Here is a 21,677-nt window from a genome sequence, read left to right on the forward strand (position 1 = left end):
TTGAGGTGACATTTTTTTCTTTTCAAGTAAATGACTATCTTTACTCATCTTCACTCTCCTAATATATTTTTTTCCCAAATTCTTCACTATCTGGCTATTTCCTACCTTTCCAGTCTTATTGTATATTATTATTTCACATAAACTCTTTGATCTAGTGATTCTGGCATCCTTGGTTTTTTTTTGTTATGTTTTTTTTTTTTCCAAACACAGACTGTTCTATGTCTTGCCTTCATACATTTGTATGGTTTCCTCCCCACATTTGGAATGGACTCACTCCATCCTGCATCTCTTCAAGGGTCAGTGAGGATGATAATGATAATGATAAGCACTTTTAGAGTGTGTTAAAATTTGAAAAACATTTTAAATTATCTCATTTTATCCTCACTACATCTCTATTTTACAAATGAGAATACTGAAGCAGAAAAAGGTTAAATGATTTCCCCATTGTAACACAGCTAGTAAAGGTCTAGGTATCCTTTGAATTTAGTTCTTCCTGAATACAGGTTCAGTACTCTAATTTTTGCCTTTTTACCTCCTAACTGAAGCTTTTCTTAACTCCTCTAGCTACTAGTTCACTTCCTCCCCAAATAAACATGTTTGTTTTACATATAACACATATATGTACACATAATATATACTTATATTTATATGTATATGTATATGTGTTATTCCATAGTTTCAGTCATATCTGACTCCTTATGACCCAAGCTGGAGTTTTCTTGGCAAAGATATTGGATTAGTTTGCCCTTTCCTTCTAAAGCTCATTTTATAGATAAGGAAACTGAGGCAAACTGAGTTAAATGACTTGCCCAAGGTCACACAGATACTATCTAAGACCACATTTGAACTCAGGTCTTTGTCTTCAAGCCTGGTGTTCTATTCACTACTCCACCTAACTGCTATACATATGGCCTATATGTGTATGTAAGAGAGGGACACACACACACACTTTGTCACTTTTCCTCTTCTTTTTAGACTGTATATTCCTTTAAGACAGGGATTTTTGTCACTTTATCCCTAGTACTTAGTATAGACCTTGTCAGTCATAGGTACCTAATAAATCTCTAGTTATTTATTAGTTTTCCTCCTTGTTCAGGGATGATCACATTATTATCATGAAAGTGTCTTTGAGCCACTGGGCACAGTCATGCCAAACACTATCTACTTATCACTCATTCACTGACTGTCAGCATGAATGATCCAGTAAAATGTAAGCTGTTTGGATATTAAGCATGTCTCATAATATCCATTAATCCTCATAATATTCTCTTAACTTCCTCTATGACTTCATTATTTTCCTTATCATATTTTTATCTCTCTGACTTCTGCCATCATTTTTGGAAATGTCAGTATCTCTTTTAAGTACCTGGTCTCTGAGTGAGTGCAATTACCTCCTTACCTCTCTAAGATTTGACCCACTGGACTTCAGATATTTTAAATGGAACGGTCACCTCTAATTGCCCAACTTTTATTGGAAATTTCCCTTTTTAAAATTTTCCTACAAAGTTGTAGTAACTTTGGGACTGAGAGGTGTCTGTAGAAGAGGTAAAGCAGGCTGTTGGATACCACTCTGGATTCCAATAAACTCACTTAAAAATGGGAAGGAAATGTTTTAACCTGATTCACCAAAAGGCATGAAGAAGTGGAGGGGAGAGTATGAGTTGAGGTCACAGTCATCCGAAAGAAAAGACTAAAATAAAAGATTTCTGGAAGAGATAGGATCTATTTGTGACTCAGCAATTAGAGAGGTATCCTGGTCTCAGGTGAGATGACCTTTAGGCCACTGTAGGAGGAATAAGTAGATTGATGATCTTGTGAGAGGTACCCTCTGGCCCTGGTACTCAAGTTAAATCAGCAGTTATTAATCTTCCTAGCTCATTCAGATAGACTATAATAAAAATGAAGGGAGTTCAGGAAAGTTCAGGGCAGAGGGAAGGGAAGTAGGTGTTATTCTTCTTCTATAAGAAATTCTAGGACTTGAAATTCAGAGTATTATTATTATTATTATTGTCATTATTATTATTCAATATCACAATCAGATTATCTCATTGAATCATTCTTTCTTAATGGGCTGCTTCTTGAACCTGATACTCATCTGTCCATCACCAGGAAGAGAAAAATAGGGAAACGTTTACTTATTACAATATAAAATCATTTTGTGTAACTTCAAAGCATCTCATTGATGATCAAAGGTCACAGGATAATAGAAGGGACCTCACAGATCACCTAATCCATGATCTTCATTTGACAGATGAACCTGAGACCTTAGGAAGTCAAATGACTTGCCCCAAAGTCACATAGGCAGCAAGTAAAAGAGTTGGGATTGAAACCAGGTCATCCGAAGCCCAAGAGGGCTAGAGAAGTGAAATGACTTCATCAAATCCACCTAGCTAATAAGCAGTATAAGAAGGACTCAAAAGCCTGGTTCTCACACAATGGAGATTTTGGATAATAAATACAAGGGCCTATTATGTTTCTTTCAAAGTAAATACTGAGATGAAAGTGGGAAAAGATTAAAAATGACAATCCCAAAGGCAAAGAATCTTAAAATTTTATAGCTGGAAGAGACTATGGATTCATCTAATCTGTATGAATTGAGGACTATTCCCTTTCATCCGCTCTTTTCCATTCAAACTAGCTAAGGAACACTTGACATATGTTACTTTCTATCTCTTATCATTGTGGCTTTGCAAAGCTGGTTCCCAATGATCTGGAATGCATTTCCCCCACTCCAATCTTGTAGCATTTTAGCTCACTTGTTGTACCTCCCGAGGCTCTTACTGTTCTCAGGATTATAACTCTAACCCCCTTGAAATGACTTCATATGCATTTAATATTTGCATACACACACACACACACACACACACACATATATATATATATATAATTCTTTTGTATAATGTTAACTTTTTGAAAATGTCATGGAAACAATAAACATGATATTGGACAGATTTACAGAGTTAGTGGAAGATAGAAGTTACAGATATGCTACGTCCATAGGGTTTCAGAGTCCTAAAGCAATTGAAGCACATGGAATTCTTCCATTTTTATCTTTGTATTCTCAACATCAAGCATAGAGTTTTTGTAATGATAAATACATTTAAGTTTGGGGGGTGGGTATAGGTCCTCTGCCCCCAAATTTAGTGCCCTTTCTCTTAAACCCTCCCACCTCCAACATGCACACACACTTGTGGATTACCATTGATTTTAGAATAATATACCCATCCCTTATTGGTACTCTTACTTATATCTAAACTGTGACTAATCCATGAAGTCTCTCATTTTATGTTTCTTACAACCATCTGTCCCCCATAAACCTTCTAAGTGATTTTCACACTATTCCCCTGCACCCTACTCTCTTGCCACTTTCCAACTCTAGCTCTCATATATGTGTTCTCTCCTGTATTAGAATGTAAGGTCCTTGAGGGAAGGGACTTTCCTGCTTGCTTATATTTGTTTTGTTAGCACTGAGCACAGTGTTTAGAATAGGGAAAGTTCTTAATAAATACCTTTTCATTGGGGAAGGGCATAGGGAAAGAGCATGAATCTTGTAACCATGGAAAAATCTTCTAAATTAATTAAATAAAATTCTCAAAATAAATAAATAAATGCCTTTTCATTCATTCATTGACTCATGAACTTCCACACTTTGGCTCCAACCTAACTTTCCATTTTTATTTCCTTCTATTACCTTTCATGTATTTTAGACTCTCATTCCCATTAAACTAAGATCTGTTTCTAGATCTTGCAATTTTCTTTTTTCCAATTATTTATGCATATTTGTGCTGGCCTTCTCCCATGTCTGGAATTCTCTTTCTTCTATCTCTTTCTTGTAATGCATCTCTTCAAGATAACATGCTAAGTACCACATTTCAGTGCTAGAAAGTAGTAGAGAGAGTGGTCAATCCTGGAGTCAGAGAGACCTGAGTATAAATCCTGTTTTTGAAACTGTCTAGTACAACATTTTCTCGAGGTTATCTCCATATTCATGTTTAAGCTAGAAGGACACTTATCTAAGTTCACAAGGACTTGGAGTTTGAGTTGAGCTTCCTAGTCTAAGAATGTGAGCCTGTGGAGAGTTTAAGTTACTAGTTAGAAGTTTAAGGGAAATGGAGAAGTTGAGATGGTAGAGGAGATGGATCCAAGGAGAGGGACAATGCTAAAAAACTGAAATGCTGCTAGTGTTTGGCATTATAAACTAAATATAGAGAATACTCCACCAGTATTGTACTAAATGACAAAGGGATACTGATTGTGTTTTCTGGGGCTCTGGAGAAGCTCAGCACCAGTTACTTCTTTAATTCCTCTTCTTGTATGCCAAGCAAACTTGTATGATCTCTGTTTTGTTTATTTTGTTTTGATTTGATTATATTTTGCCTTTTTGTTTGAATCCTGATTATTTTCTACATGTGCATTTCATTGTGAATAATTGTAAAGGCATACAAAACTTGCAATAATACAGGCACAAGGAGATGAAACCAAAGTAAAAATCGGGAACTCACTTTTAATGGGCATTAGTGATTATTTTATAGAAAAGAAATCACCCAGAGACAACTTTTAGGTAAGCTTTATTTTTCTAAATTTTCAAAATAATCCATTAGACTTATTAAAAAGAGCAGAATCTTAAATTAGAGCTCAGGTCCTTCAAATTATATTATTATCTTTAAATGGCAGATACCACCATCCTTGAAAGTAAAGTAGATTCAAAAGTAATAGGCATGATTAGAGGGAATAAGAAAAGGCAGTCTCATCCCTAAACCATCTTGGAGGTACAGAAAAGGTGGTTTATGAAGTTTTTGATGCCATCCTTTTAAGTTAAGAAGAGCAGGAATGAGGACACACTCATTTGGGTGTTAGAGTAAGACCTAGAGGTTATCCTAGCAGCATGACCATGAATGTGAAGAATTTCATGTAAAATAGATTAGTTTTCTTTTCCTCCAAAATGAAGATTTAATCGCTCCAAGGAGCCAAAAGACCATTGACATAGCTTTCAGGTTAACTAAGGCATAAAACCCCCAGAGAACCAAGAGTTGAGAATTCCTGCCTGATACTGGCCAAGGATATGTGTCTTCCTGGAGGCAAGAGGATTTGTACCCAACTAAATCAATACTGCATCTTTGATGAATATCTTTTCTGCACTACTTTTAAGTTAATTTTGTTAAATAATATATGGTTTTTAATTGTCTCATTTCACTTTAATTACCAACCTATAACCACTAGAATAGCCTGAGTTCTTTTAATCCAGAAGTCACAACCTCTTCCATTAAGGCCTAATTTTCCAATGGGGATTATAATGCATATCTCATTTGTTCTTAAGAAAATCAAATCAGATGATGTATGTAAAATGTTTGAAAAGTTTTACAATATGATATATGTGACAATTATTCTTACCAAGATATCTCTTTATTCACTAGATTAAAGTGATCTCTTCCTCCCAAGACTTTTGAAAAATTATTTTCCATATCTCTCTTTTGCCCCACCACATTTAATTTAGTATCATAATTACTTTTAGGTATTTATTATTCTTCCATTAAACTCTAAGCTTTTTGAAGGATATAACTATATTGCTTTTCATGCTTATACTTCTCTTTAGTGCCTAACATAACTTACACATAGTAGGCAATTAATAAATGTATATTAAATTGAGCAGTTCAATTGAGCTCTCACTTATTACCTTTATTAAAGTTCTTGAGGCTGCAATCACTAAAGATTCTGTGAGTGGAACCAATAAAAATGAAAACACCTCATCCTCCAACTAAATCCTTGACATTTTCTATAATGAAAATAAAGTGAAGACATTTCCAGTGTAGCATTGCCTTTACCTGTCATAGGATTAGATTAAACATATTTTCTTTGCTTAGACAATGGGAGAATGTTAGATGTCAGAATCTTTAACAATGCACAATGTGTTGTTACATATGGAAAATCAAAACAAAACTACACACTAGTTTAGTTAATGATATATTTTGAGATTGCTTCTTAAGTCAATTATTTATCTATGAATACTGCAATGTGACAAACGAGTCAAGTGATTAAACAAACCTGAATCACATATTTTAAGTGTTTATTTCTTCCCTTGTCTCATAGTAAGCACTGTACTATACTGAATGTATGGAACAGCTCTCTGGACTATTTATAGCAATGAGATATGACTGATATGATGAATTTATGATCTTTCCCCATCAACCTCCTCCCCTTTCTGAATGTTCTTCCACTGTCAATCATAACACCATTCACTGGCTCCTATGTTCAAATTCTCTTTGACTCTTACCTCATCCAACTGCTCCCATCAAATCAATTACTAAATTCTGTCATTTCTGTCTGAGCACCATCTTTCTCATTTACCTCCTCCTCTCTATTACCAATGTCACTACTCTAATAGAGACCATCATTTTCTCTCTCACACACACACACACACACACACACCATAGTTCTTGGTAGTTCTTTCTAGATCTTATCTCCCCTCCTTTAAATTCATCCTTTATAATAGAGTTTAATTTTATAAGCATGATAGATGTTGCATGTGACTATTCTATTCCAGAATTTGCAATGCTTTCCTATTGTTTACTAATAAATTTCAAATAAAATGATCACTCTTTTGCCTGATTCTCAAGACCTTCCACAATCTAGTGCCATTCTCGTTTTCTAATATTTAATTTCATATTTTTATGAATTTTATTCATCAGACCAACTTGACTATTCTAGCCTCTATGTATATGTTCTGTGCTTTTCCTTGCTCCATTCTATTGTCTCTGCATTTACCTTACTTGTTGCCTATTAAATTCCCTTAATGCCTATTAAAGTCCATTTTTTAAAGTATCAATGGAAATGCCAACTTTTATGAAGTTTTGATTGATGCTACCAATAATAATGGCCTCAGATCACAAACAGCATTTGAATTGCATTTATCTAATGTTCATACAATTAAATTATCAAATATTATGGTTATCTGTTCTTCTGTTCTATATTCATAATGAGTGAATCAATTTAAATTTGTCTAATCTTTGTAGTTCATGTAGTCTACCAAGGTAATGTCTGTATAGAAGACAGATAATATATATTTATTCAATGAATGAATGGTGTTTTGGTGGATACTTTTTTTGACTATAAAGGCAAAGCTTTTTTTTTTTTTGGTTGTTGCTTGACATATTTTTTTAAGTTAACCTAAGGAATGATTTATACATATTTGACAAATAAAACTACATTAATATGCTAAATAAATATCCTGACACATTTTTTCATCCTAATAATCTATGAAAAGAGATAAGATCATTCAAGCAAAATTTGGGTAATAAATATATGATTGCAAAAACAGTAATGGTTGTGTCAACAACTGTGCACAAGAAGTGGGATATCATCAGATATTTAGAAATATCATAAGAAAGTGATATGATTAGTCAAATGTTTAGATTAGCAAAAAAGAGTGGTAGAAAACGTAAATGAGTAGTATATGTTCTTTGATGGCATCTGCAAAATGGATTCCATATGAATAAAAATTTATAGGAAGGTCCTCTATTGAGCAGCTCCTCTTTGAAAGATGCATGGGCAGTCATAGATAAGAAATGAATAGAATAAGTAGTCATTAATGGGTTGTGGTGAGATCACAAATCTATAAAAATACTAAATGTTAATATGGAATATCTCTCTGCATTCTCATAAAAATAAAACAAAAAAGACAGTGGGACACTGTTCAGTTAGCAAGGTGAAAATTCCTAACATAAAAATTGGAAGAAGTAAATGTCATGGATGACAACAATGCAATGATCTCTGGCTATCCCAGTGATGAGTGAAAAAATGATAATTTTCAGCTATAAAGCTCTGTTGTGAAGTTAATACAAAGGAAAAAATCATGTCATACCTCTAATACTGCTAATAGACTCTTCTTTGGAAAGTTAATTATGCAAATCAGATAAATGATGGACTAAATCACAGAAGAAAAAAATAGAAAAGAGGCACAGACCTTTTTCCAATTGAAAATTGGATAGCAGAATTCCTACCCTATTTCTTCCCTTCTCTACAATATATATATCTTCACTAAAGCAATCTGACAACAGTTGAATAACAGCAACAGCCATACTTTCCCACATCCACTTGGAAAATGCTTTCTGAGTGACAAAAATGATGAATTTTATAGACTACTGGTTCCAACTCTTCAATACATTTCCTCCAGGGCACAAAGAATGTCCTTCTGTACAAAAAGGGACTCCCTAATTGGAGTAAGTAGCATTTATAGAGAAGCTTAGTGATGCTGCTATTTCTCTCTCCTCCAAATATGATCATTAGAGATCATGCTGGGAATGAGATAGGTCACTGAGCTCTGTGCTCCCTGAGAATATGTATCCTCATTTTCAAGTCACATCTACTGTTATTTTTGTGCTATCATTCCTCTAAATGTGTTGTCTCCCTTTGGGGGGGGGGGTTAAGTTCCTTGAGGGCAGGAATTGCATTCCCTCAGTAACTGAGTCTCCAGTATGTAGTAAGTTGGCACATGAAGTGTTTGGCATATAATAAGAATTTAATAAATGCCTTTTCATTTTCCATTCATTTATTGTGTGTAAGGCACTGGACATATGGAAATGAAACATGGCATAATCTTTACCCTCATGAAGCTTGCTATTAATTAGGATGATTAAGTATGTAGAGCAATGCAGAAACTAGGTGGCTCAGTGGATATTGCTATTGCCAGGCCTGGAGACAGGAGGTTCTGGGTTCTAATATGACTTCAGATACGTTTTAGCTTTGTGACCCTGGACAAGTCACTTAACTTCAATTTCTCTTATCATTCTTCTGCCTTAGAGCAATACTTAGTATTAATTCTAAGTCTGAAGGTTAAAAAATGGATAACAAAAATTATAGAATAAGGTAGAACATGATAAGAAAAGGGCTATACCAGGCACTGGGATCTAGATAAATTTGGGGAGAGATTCCTTTTAATTTGTGGTAGCCCTATTTCATGATAACTAAACTAGACTTTACTACTAGATGTTTTGACCCTGTACTTAAAAAAAAAACTACATCATGAAAAGTTACAAAATAATAAATAGAGGAACTTCGTTTTCCTACTTTGTTAAAAAATTAGTTCTCTGATAATTTAGTGTTTTGAAATATTTCTTTTGAGGGTCTATATAAACACCTTTCTAAATAAACTAGAAAGATTACAGAAATGGGAAATTTGAAAAAGGAGAGTTAGTCTCAAAAGTAAATGAAGTATTTTTGCATTAAATCTTTACTCTCAAACAAGTAAATCTGTTCTAGACATCAACAAAGTAGTTTTGAGTGTACTAACCATTCAATTTCTTAAAAGAATGAAAAACATTTTACCTAAAACATTTGTTGGCAGGTAATTTCATTCAAAACCTACTGCCATGCTACATTTGCTTAGCAGTCTGGAATGTGAATGACTTGGGGGAAGAAAGAATTTTTGAGAATTCCCAAATGGAGGTTTTTCAAGAGAACCATGCATCAACAATTGTTAAAAAAAATACATTTTGGAAAGGTGATCTGAAACCTTTGGTTTAGTCTAATTCATATAGAAGTGTGAGCATTGGGGGTAGAAGACATATTTCAAATATCAGCTCTGTTATTACAAAAGTACCTTTGGACAAATCACTTATCCTATCTAATTTTTTGAGCCCTCATCTATAAAATAAGTGGTTGGATTAGATCAAACCTTAACCTGGCAAAGGGGTCCATTTCATCTATTAGCAGTAGTGGAATAACCTCTTAAAAGGATAGATTTCAAGAATGTGGAGGTGGATGAGAAAAAAATAGTTCAATTAAATTGGTTTCCTTTGTTATCCTTGATTTTTTTAAATCATAATTTTATGCATTTAAAACATTATTCTGAAAGGAGTTTCATAGACTGCACAAAATTGACAAAAGGGTTCCCAGAAGAAAAAGTTGTTAAGAATCTCTGGATCATATGATCTGCTAGGTCTGTTTGAGATCTGATTCTATAATCCTATAATAATGTTTATGATCATAACAATTGCAATGTAAAAAAAATGATGAAAATTGTAGCAGTCTGAAATCCTAGTGATGAATTCCATGCAGTTGGCACTTTCTAATGTTTGGTAATTGATTTACTTATTGCTGTACATCCCAGTTACTTTGACACATCTACATAAAAACAAAAACAAAAATTAGACATGTACAGAGCTACTAGTAGTAATATGTTGAGTTCCTAATTTTTTATTATTCTCATTAATCTACCCTAATTCTTGTTTTTGAGGGGCTCAAGTTGTGTGCTAAAGTGTGATGGCATAGTATTTTATTTTCTCCTATCATCTCTCTCTCTCTCTCTCTCTCTCTCTCTCTCTCTCTCTCTCTGTGTGTGTGTGTGTGTGTGTGTGTGTGTATCTCTATACTTCTAAATCTATACTAGATAGATATGAATATCTATCCATATGTTGTTTTTTAAAAAGGTTCTTCAATACAAATGGTTTACATTGAATGAACAACTAAGCAGATTCCTCTATATCATGGAACATGGAGAAATATGAATATTTACTTAATACTCTCCTTAGTCAAAAAATTAGGTGAAAATTTCAAAATATAGTGCTTTATCGCCAAAAAATTTGAAAAAATCACACCTTTATAAGCACTCTGTGATTAAGTCTTTGCAAACTGTTGAACTCAGATGCCATTTGCTAGTGAAAACAGAGATTAGGATTGCTGTAACACACTCAAGTATATAGGGTATCTAGTCCCTTTAAGCAGTTGACATGGATTTGTTTGGTCAAATATCTGTTGGTATCTGTTTGGTCAGATAAGACATGGTCCTATTCTTATTGTGAGACCAACTTAACGAAATAGTGCAAGGTGTTTAGACTTTCCCATAGATTAAAAAGTTTCTACTGAAGAATCTCACTCCTCTCTTATCAAAAGGCATCTAATGTTTTCCATCCTACTATCAACTGCTGTTACTTTCTCAATGCAAAAATGAAAGCCTTTATGTAGCTTTAATCTCCATATATTTATTTTAAAGCTTTCTGAAATTGACAGATATGTCAATGTCAAAAGACTGAATGGTATAATTATGCCATTTAGGAATATCTATTACTTTGGCTTTTATAGATCATCTCCATATGGTACTGGCTTTATGGATATCCATCCATAAGGACTGGTCAACCATTTCCCAGGCCTAATCATTTTCGAGAGCCTATGAGGATTTTATGGCATTTTTCTTTCATTCAATAATCAGGGGTTGATGAAAACAAGGAGAACCAGTACAGTGTTATTGGGTTAATCACCTTGGGCTCTTTAAATAAAAGCTATAGCTTTAAGTGTTTTGAAAGGTCATGAAACTGTGTAATACACTTTGACAAATATTTTACCATTGGCATATTTTTATGGGTTTCTGTGCAAATTGAAGAAGCTGTGGTTTGGCTCTATAAAATGTTACCTATTCCCACAAAGGAGGTAGAAAAAGCCACAACTTTTAATTTTTTTTCTTTCTGCATTAATAAGCATAGCCTTTTCTTTATTCTGACACTTTTAATTAGTTAGTTCTCTGTATCTTTGGCATGTATATTACAAATATCTAGTCTTAAGTGTAATGCCTATATGTACTAAAGAATAAGTTTTATTTAGAGAAATGAGGTTACTGTGAAATAGGAATATTAGCTAGGGTTTGGGTAATAAAATATATAATTTGCATCCCATATTACCATCATCAATATGCTAGGATATGAAAGTACTAAAAAGATCCACAAGTAAGCTAATAATTTAAGCACAATAGCAGTTTTGGGAATAAAATAGTCCATATTTTGAATCAATTTCCTTAAAATACTAATATAATTTAAAAAACATATTTTATTCAATTCAACATGCACTTATTAATAACTACAAGGCACTGATTATCCAAAGACAAGATAGTTTATGACTTCATTGAGTTTACATTTTTGTAAAAGAATATCATCCCCTCAAAACAATCCTATGAGAATCAGTACAAGTATTTTTATCCACATTTTACAGAAAAGGTTAATCATTGTCAATATAGTAGTAGCTCTCCTTGATCCAAGGAACTTCCAGTAAGAAACTCCCTCCATGAAGGTGGACTTGAAGATGTTCTTCAACTAGGAGTGAGCCAAAATCATACTGAAATCAAAGTTTCCTTGACTCAGATTTCTCTACAATAATGGTATTAATCATATAGGATGTTCATCCAAGACATTTTTCATGTGTGGATGTGTAATACATTGACATAGGTATGTGTCTTTTTACCCAGCATATTTATAAACTCCACAAGGAAGTCATCTAAACTTTATACTTTCTTCTATCATCTGGATATGAGGGGATTAATAAATGTTTGTTGAAATAGTTGAAGTGAACTGTCAGCAATGTGAGCATTGATCAAAATATTTCAAAGCATCCTCAAAGAAATCATTTGTCTTTTTTTTTTAATCTGGCACATAATTCTCATCACATAACAAATGGGTAAAAATAACTCCTTTCTCAAACTTTCATATAAACATATTTTTTAAGAAATATAAGTATCTCAAAGTAAAAAAAAAATAAAACCTGAGATTCCATCTTTCACCAAGAAGTTCTTTTATATTTTCTAGCATGATAGACCGTGCTGAATAGCCCTTGTTGCTTGGACAAATATCTTTGATTTTTGTGTCATCATTTAAAATCCTTTTCCTATCCAGAGAAACAACTTTCTCTGACAATTTTTATTGCTTTAAATTCTTATTATTACCTTTTGTTTTTCTATCACTTTCATTTCTACTTGTATCTCTATTCCATTTTTTACCCAGGATGAAAATTTTTATAACAAATTTTATTAAAGAAAGTACAGGAAAAAAGGAGTCTTGTCAAAATAACGTTCAAGAAACCTAAACTGATAATATATGCTATGTTCTATATCCATAGCCCTCCACTTCTACATGGAAGTAGAGAGGCTGATTTTGTCATCATTCAACATTCTCCAAGTCTTTCCATTTAAAATTAATATATATTACTTAAAAAAAACCTTTACCTTTTGTGTTAAAATCAATATTGATTCCAAAACAAAAGAGTGGTAATGGGTAGGCAATAGGGATTAAGTGACTTGATCAGGGTCATAAAGCTAGGAAGTATCTGAGGTGATATTTGAACCTAACTTCCCATTTCTGGGTTACCTCTCAAGTCACTGAGTCATCTATCTGCCTCAAAATTAATAGACATTTATTAAGCACTTCATGATATTCAGTGAGATTTTCCTGTATTCTAATAATATCATATACTTTATCATAAGTACTAATAGTATGCACATTCCAATAGTATTTCAGGTATGATTCCTAAGATTTCAAATTTAAGTTATATTTTGTTTAGTAAAAGTATTTAAATTGTGTTTCATCAAAACAAAATTTGAGTAAAGAAACCAAAATCACTCTTGGGCAGATTTTCAAAATTACATATATGCCCCATGCATCCTTAAGTTGAATTTCCACCTAATATCTGCTTTACTAACTAAACTGCATGTACCAAATTATCCATTATAAAATATTTAATGAATGTAAACTACCCATTAATATAGAGAGATATTTCTATGTTGAAACTGGCATGCTATAAAACAAATCCAACAATCTAGTTCAAAAACCACTTTAAAAACTCTCAATTTCTATAAGGCGATGGGAACAAAAAAGACAAAAATTAGCAGTCTCTGACCTCAAGGAGTTTTCATATGATGTTTAGGGATAAGAATAATGAAGTAACAACAGCAAACCAGTGGCCTATAAGGGTTGGAGTTAGAGGGACAGCAAACAGATTTTTGTTCATTGTTTTTTTAAATTTTTAATTGAAATGTAGATGTGCTACAGATGTGGAATGTTGCATGTACTTTCAGGAAAGAGCATTGCATTGTTAGTTTTGCTTCATTGTTTTATTTTTGTCACAAGAGAACTGGGGAAGGGCAACTTGTGATCTGTAAAAGTTTGTGATGTCAAAACCAAATAACAATAAAAAAGCCAAAGTAAAAAGGAAGGAAGGTAGGAGGAAGGAAAGAGGAGGGAAAGAGGAAGGAAGGAAGGAAGGAAGGAAGGAAGGAAGGAAGGAAGGAAGGAAGGAAGGAAGGAAGGAAGGAAGGAAGGAAGGAAGGAAGGAAGGAAGGAAGGAAGGAAGGAAGGAAGGAAGGAAGGAAGGAAGGAAGGAAGGAAGATCTTTAACTGGGTTATGGCATATACACAGAAAGAAATAGAAGGAATGAAAAAGAACACAGATGTCAAGCTCAGAACTAAAGAATTTAGCACATTGATATTATTTAGATGAAACTGTTTCCAATTTAGGTGCCCCTTTCACTGATACAGAACACAACAACCCATGCTTTCTCATTGGTGATTCTTATGTATCAACATGATCCTTCAAACCCATAGATATAAACATGACAAAATGATGGGAGTAGATGATAGGAAATGGAATATAGTGTTATAATCCCAATGTCGACCTCAGAAATGAAGAATGTGATATTTTGAAGGAAAGTAGTGAGATGTTAGGCATAGATGAAGAAACAAATTAAAAGGTTAGAGTTAGAAGGCTTGAGAAGGCTCAAAAAGTGAGTCTATTGATTGATGTGCCTTGTAATGGAGATTCAGATAATGAAATAAAAGCAGCATTTAAGAATTTCAGGATGAGGACCCATTGCTATGGCAACACACTCAGTAGGGAATGTGTATAAGAAAATAAGATTCACTTGACTATGCCTTCAAATGAACACCTATACTTTAGCAAAATAATTCAATATAATATCACAACTTCCACCAATACATTGAGGTCCTAAGATGCTGCAAAAGTTTCATGTCTCCTAATCTTTCCAGCACAGTCTAAAATTTTTAGATAGTTATAATCCGATTTGGTGGGTAAAGTATATATCATTTTGGTATAACTATATTGATGGCACATGAGAATCTATCCTGTGAGGATTTGTAAAGTTTTTTTTTTCACCAAAATCCCTTAGCCCATGTCCTGTGCAGAAATTATAATGTACAAATCTCTATAGCCACTTAGTTCTTTATTCTGACTAAAATCACATAAATATGAAATAATTAGTATTAAAGGACTATAAGATTTTTAGAGCTGAAGATTCATAGAAGTCATCTAACCTAACCTCATTTTCTGGAAAAAGAACCAGAGACTCATTTCTAAAACATTATCCATTCTATGGTATGGTCATTAAATATATATATATATATATATATGATGAATATATATTATATCTTATTCACAGTTTATTGCATATGGTAAAGTTGCAACAAATCTATTTTTTAAATATTTAAATCAAAGCTAAAATGGGTATATACACAATTTGATGAGATTATAAACAATTTAATTGCACATAAATAGTCACTTTGGAAATCATGGTCTCTATAATGGTAATTATAATTTTATTAGATAAATAAATCAGTTGATTAATGTGCTATTTTACTTCATGAGATGCTCACATCTGACATTTATATAGTGCTTGAAAATTTCTTTACCTACCTTATCTCATTTGAGCATAATGACAATATAAGGTAGTTATCATAATAATAATGATAATAATAATGATGATGGCTAACATGTCTATGGCATTTTCATGTTTGCAATATAATATATAAATATTATTGCAATTGATTATATAGAAATCTTCATACCTATTTTACTGATAGTTAATTAAGGATCAGAGTTGAGAATTCACTGTTCTAGGGTCACAGATTCAATAAATGTTATAAGTGTAATATGAATTCTGAATTTCCTGGTCCAGAGTCAAGTTTTTTCTTTTTTATGTCACATTGTTTTTTTTAAAATATATTTAAATTAATTATTAAAATATTTAAAATCAAAATATGTTACATTTAAATTTTTTTTAACTCTCCGAAACACAAAGTAGAATATAAAAGAAAATCTAATTTTTTTTTTACTCCATTGATGAACTAAAGGGAATTATTTAGGAATATGTTTTAAAGTAGAAAAATAATCTATCTCAATAACGGAATAAAAACACAAAATATTAGAGCTGGAAGGGGCCATAGATATCATCTCATTTGACCTCATCATTAATGAAACTAAGGACCAAGGAAATGAAGAGATTTGCTTAATGTAATAAATCAACCAAGTTACAGAGCCAGAACGCAGGTCTTCTGAATCCTAGTTCTAGTGTTCTTGCTTGATACCATGATGCTTTTCTAGGTTTTTGTTTTTGCAAGAAGATACCATGAAATAATATTATTAATTACAATCGAATTATCATAATATATTAAAATTTACAAAGTGCTGAAGTCATAAATATTTTATGAAGTAGGAAATATGAATATTATTACCGGTTTATAAATAAGGAATGAGTCAAAGAGGTGGAATGACTTATTCAACTAAGGAACATTAGATGAGAAATTGAATACAAGGGTCCTGAGTCCAAAGTCAATAATTTTCTGTCTTTTCTATCATGTTATCATCCTATTTAAATTTACTTTGAAACATAAAAAAGGAATATAAAATTCAAAGTAATTTTATTATGATGTGTACTTATTAACAATATAAATAATAGTTAATATAACTCACACAAACCTGTTCTTTCAAAACAGACTGGGTAATATTAACCAAAAACATGATCATGGATAAGATGAGAGAGGAATGGTTAGTAATAAGGTAAATATCTTATCATTATTACATCTATAATGCTGACATATGGTACTTTTCACTGAGAAGAAAGTCATAATTCATGACTCATGATGATTCACACCAGTTAGCTAAACACAACCCTCACCATCTACTGTCATTCAATTCAGATATACATTGTGGTTCATGGAAACTGATTTTATTTCCTGCCTTATTGCCTCTCTCCTGAACTGTTGCAATACTCTCCTGATTGGTCTTTTACTTTCAGCCTTTCCTTTCTCCAAACAATCCTCCTCATCCATGATTATCAAAATAATCTTCCCAAAAAAGAAGTCTGATCATGAGTTTTATTGTGTCTCTATTTCTCATCAGATGAAACACAAATTCCTCATATTGGCATATATAGCACTTTATGGTTCTGTTCTTTCCAGGCTTTTCATGTATTTTCCCCACTCTGCTGACACTATATTCCAAATAAATGGTTCCACTTTCTATCCTCCAAACTCAATATTCCATTTTCTGCCTCCATATCTTTGCATAGGTTCATATAGGTACTTACTTAAGACATACTTCCTCCTTAAATCTAAGTGTCCTTAGTTTCTTTTAAAGTTCTCCTCAGGAACCATTTCCTCAGAGAAAAATTCCCACATTCTCTAGTTAGAACTCTCTCCTTCTTCAAATTATCTTGGATTTTCTTCTGTGAGTATTATTCCCTAGTAGAATATAAGATCCTTCAGGGCTAACAAGGATAGTTTATCTTTGCATTTCCAGAGATGTTCTCTTTTTCTAAAATATATGAAGCACATAAAAAATTTAATTGTTGCCACATTTCCCACTTCTGTAAGTGGTTTTCTATTCTCTTTAGAAAAGGTGATAACTGAGCACTGTCTGAAAAGTCCACTGATTTCCTGTTTATCCTATTATTCTAAACATAAACCATATTGGACCAATCTGTGACATACAAGACCCCTCAAGGATTTCTGACATCCCCCAAAGGGAGGCCGTTCACCACGCTCTATCACTTCTGGTCTTTTTGGAATAAAGTTCATGACACAAAGGTTAATGTCATGCCAATAGCAATGATTATTTGAGTAGTTTTCTGAGTTTATTTGGAAGGCTGTTCATCTTGCCCTTTAAACTGAGCAGTCCTATTCCCAATTCTCTGATAGCCTTTTGTCTTTTCAATGTGTTTAAAAACTAATTGCCAATGGTGGAGTAAATTCATTAGCTAATTCTCTTAAGGCCCTGAGATCCACATTAGGCAGACTTGTAGATTTGTGTATATCTCCATCTATCCAAGTATTATGGGCTCTTGCTTTTCAGTCAATAACCATACTGACAATACCTTAATTGCTTCTGGGGTGTGCATACCTCTTTTCATTTTCTTTGTTTTCTTGGGGAGTACCAATTTACCCATTGGATCAGTGGTTCAGTCATTTGGAGTCATTTCTCTTTTTGCTGTGAACTCCAACTCTCTTGGATTTATTTTTCCCTTTAGACAGAGGAAAAGCTTATAAATTGATCCCTTTGAAAAGAGTAAATTGGAAAAGCCAAAGATGGCGAAATTGAATATCCAGGTTTGTTGTAGTAATAATTCAAAGGTAAAAATGGTCTGCATACTTGGCTAGCACAAAGTTCTCATATTTTAGACTAGGAACTGAGAAATATAACATTGTTACTTCAGAAAATTTCCTTTATAACTAAAATCACATATACAGAGTTTAGTATTCAGCAAAAAATGTGAGTTCAATAAACATTTCTAATTTAGGTTCAGTGTATAAGACAAAGGAATAGTAATCCTTAAAATATTAGTAACAAAACCATTGGCTCTGCATTTTCAAGTAATATTGGCCCTTTTAATTCAGTTTTCTGAATCTAAAAAGCTAAATATTCAGCCATCTTTCTGTTTCTCAGTTATATCAAGGTTAGACTCTATGTGAAATGATTCAAGGTGCCCTTCCCTATCTATATTCGTTTGTAAATTATATATGTAATTTTTCATAACATTACCTTCCCAGCATTACTTGAAAATAGAATGGATAGTTAGGCACTTGACAGGCTATTAAGAAAGACTATAGATTTTCATGAGGCAAATTTTAGAACTGGTACTAGCAAGAGTCAGTTTGGGCTGATTCTTGCTTATAAGAAGAGGCATGGAATCATTCAGTTTTCTTTTGTTTTCATTTCTCATCAGTTTGAGAACCTGTTGGAACATGGGAGGAGTGGATCTTTTTACTTACAGACAGTGAATGAAATTATAAATAACTAATTTAATTTTTAAAGATAGAATTTGGACTGATTTTTGTGTAAGTGAATTTAAACAAAGTAGCATGGTACAGTTAGAAAAAAAAAACTATAAGACTTTTATGATCAGAAGTCCTTGAGCTTCTATCATAACTTGTGTGACCTTAGTCCAGACACAACCTCTCTAGATATCAGTATTCTTTTCTTTACAATGAAGGGGCTGGATTAGATGACCTCTAGAATTCCTTTTATATTTAAGTCAGGATCTTATGATCCCATGACAGCCTAATTTATCTACATGAGAAAGGTGAGATAAGAAAAATTAACCAAAATATGTATGTATTATATATAGATACAATATAACATGTTGTATGCATACTCTCACTTTATCTCTCATTCTTTTCTTTCATATCTCTATCTACCATTGGTTTCCAGTATTTCTTCATATTTTCTGGCCAAAAGTTGCTAAAAAGAGAGAATTTTTATCATTCAGCTTTATTAAAGTCATATTAATGTCACACAAACTTTTTGTGGGGAAATAGATAAAGAAGCTAGTACTAGTGGCCTAAGATCTTTCCAGTCATTTGCTGGAATTTTTGGAACAAGATTTGGAACAAGATCATTCTTTTTATGAGACATGATTTCAAATGACAGAAATGGGCAATAAGAAAAAAAAATGTGTATATATTGTACTTACAATTGATCTGATATTGTTTTCTTTTGCCAACTTCAGAGAAGATTTATAGCAATTTGCAAGGTCTTCTTTATGAGAATCACTGATATGACCCCTGGCTATAGGTCCCACAGTATGGATGACATCTGTAAATAAAAATGTAAAAAAATATACGTATATTATTGCACATATTTTGCCTAGTATATTTTTCTTTAAGCAATGTTTTTCTTGATGTCTGGAAATAAGCAAAGTAGGAACTTTGACCGTGTTTCCACTGTAACAGATTTGTGATAGCAAACTCATCCATATAATTCCCTATGCAGGTGATAATTATGGAAAGGAGTCCTCCATTACTAAAAGGTTCCACAGCTATCAGACTCAAGTGAAATCTATTATAAGAAGGACATTACTGACACCCTAGCAAAAGACAAATTCTCTGTGGGAGATAAATTGAGAAATAATTACCTACAAAGTGACAATTTTGAAACAACACAGAAAGGCTGTCAAAGCCAAACATCATAACTTCTTTAAATAAGACACCAGTTACACACAGTGTATGTGAATTGTTTTACTAAAATTCCATACCAATTGGCAAGAATTTATTTAAATAGTCTATAATGATTTGTGAATGAGAATTGGGATAACAAATCCCCAAAGATACATAGGAATGAAGGGGGGGTTATTTAGTAACAGTGAAAGATAACAGGGTGAATATTGAATTGGAGATCATGAAGTATTAAAAGAACCAAGAGAAGCCCTTTTACACATAAGATGGCCCTTAGTGTAGGATCTATGGAGAAACACAAATGGGAATTGATTAGGATAATTTGCAATCTATACTAGAAGAAGGAATACTTATGCCAAAGAGACAACAGATCCATGTAAGTGTCAAGGAAGGAAAATTTCTGTCTTCAAGTTAAAAAAAAAAAGTTTAACTGTGAATAATATTTTTTATACATACTATAGGTCCTCAATAACTTTCTAATAAGTTTAGATCTCAGATAGAATATTTCTTTTTAATTACATTTATCCTTTTTAAGCAAACTCAGTTCAACAAAACTTTGATGAGTACCTACTCTATACAGGGAGTTGTTCTAAAATTAGGGACACAAGGATAAAAAAATGACTCTCAAACTCAAGGAATCTATAATCTAATAAGGGATGAGACATGTACATGAATAAATGTAATATCAATTAGAATATTAAGGTCAGTACAAAGGTGAAGAAAACTTTAATGAGGAAATTTATCCCATATCATAATTTAAAAAAAACTGAAGATTTGCTAGTCTTGAATGGCATTTAAAAGATCGATTTCATACTTTTTTTTAGGAAAACTATAGCCAACATATTTTCCTAAAAATGTTACTATATGTGCAAGCATTAAAATGAAGGAATAGGAAAATGGAACTTTTTAAATCCAAGAAATATTAGAAGGTTAACACAAGTTTTAGCCCAATTATTTGAGAGAGCCTTATATTTTTACCTTTAAAACACCACCATCATTAGGATTAATTAACACACTTTGTCAATGTTATACTCGTTTGCCAACAAAGCCTGAGTTTATTTTTGCCTATAGACAAATACAAGACAAAATGGTTAGTGGCACATTTTTTTGGGGTGGTTTTGTGGTAAAATTCTCATTTGTATTTCATACAGAATAATTCACATGGGATGAAAAAAGTTACTCAATAACAAAAGAATGAAGATACACTGGAGGGAGAAAAAGAACAATGTTAGCTCAAATTGGCAAAAGGCATTTGGAAAGGATGAAATTAATCACTAAACTTTTAGCACATTTCAAGAACATGTTGCCTACATAGACACTTTGTCTGCTGGCTGTCAAGATTGGTGCATGGTATCTTGAGAAAAGCCCCATTCTGTGGTTTCAGAGACTAAATCTGAAACAGGCATTCAAGCTCTCGTCAGATGACATTGGAGATGACAACTTGTGATCAAAACAGGTAGAAATTTTTCACCAATGACTTCACACAGATGTTATTTTACATATATATTTGGCAGTGTAATAAAATGAGAACTCTTACAGTCTGGAAGAAAAAGGAAGTATTGTTTCCTATTTAGGTGATAATCATTAAAATAGTTAGAGAAAGTTGAATCATTATCTCTTATAATAATGATAACAATGAGCAGGAATTTCACATATTTAAATTGTGAGAATTCCTCTATT

At 32.7% G+C, this 21,677-nt stretch overlaps 1 protein-coding gene across 1 annotated transcript in view; it reads right to left on the minus strand.

Moving 5' to 3' along the window:
• MACROD2 (mono-ADP ribosylhydrolase 2) overlaps positions 1–21,677 on the minus strand; it is a 2,426,984-nt gene that overhangs the window by 1,020,464 nt on the left and 1,384,843 nt on the right. Inside the window, exon 6 of the mRNA XM_007476657.3 lies at positions 19,517–19,638. Within this exon, the coding sequence (XP_007476719.1) occupies positions 19,517–19,638 (122 nt within the window). The remainder of the gene's footprint in view (positions 1–19,516; positions 19,639–21,677) is intronic.

The sequence above is a fragment of the Monodelphis domestica genome, chromosome 1 (assembly GCF_027887165.1).
Source record: "Monodelphis domestica isolate mMonDom1 chromosome 1, mMonDom1.pri, whole genome shotgun sequence".
NCBI lineage: Eukaryota > Metazoa > Chordata > Mammalia > Didelphimorphia > Didelphidae > Monodelphis > Monodelphis domestica.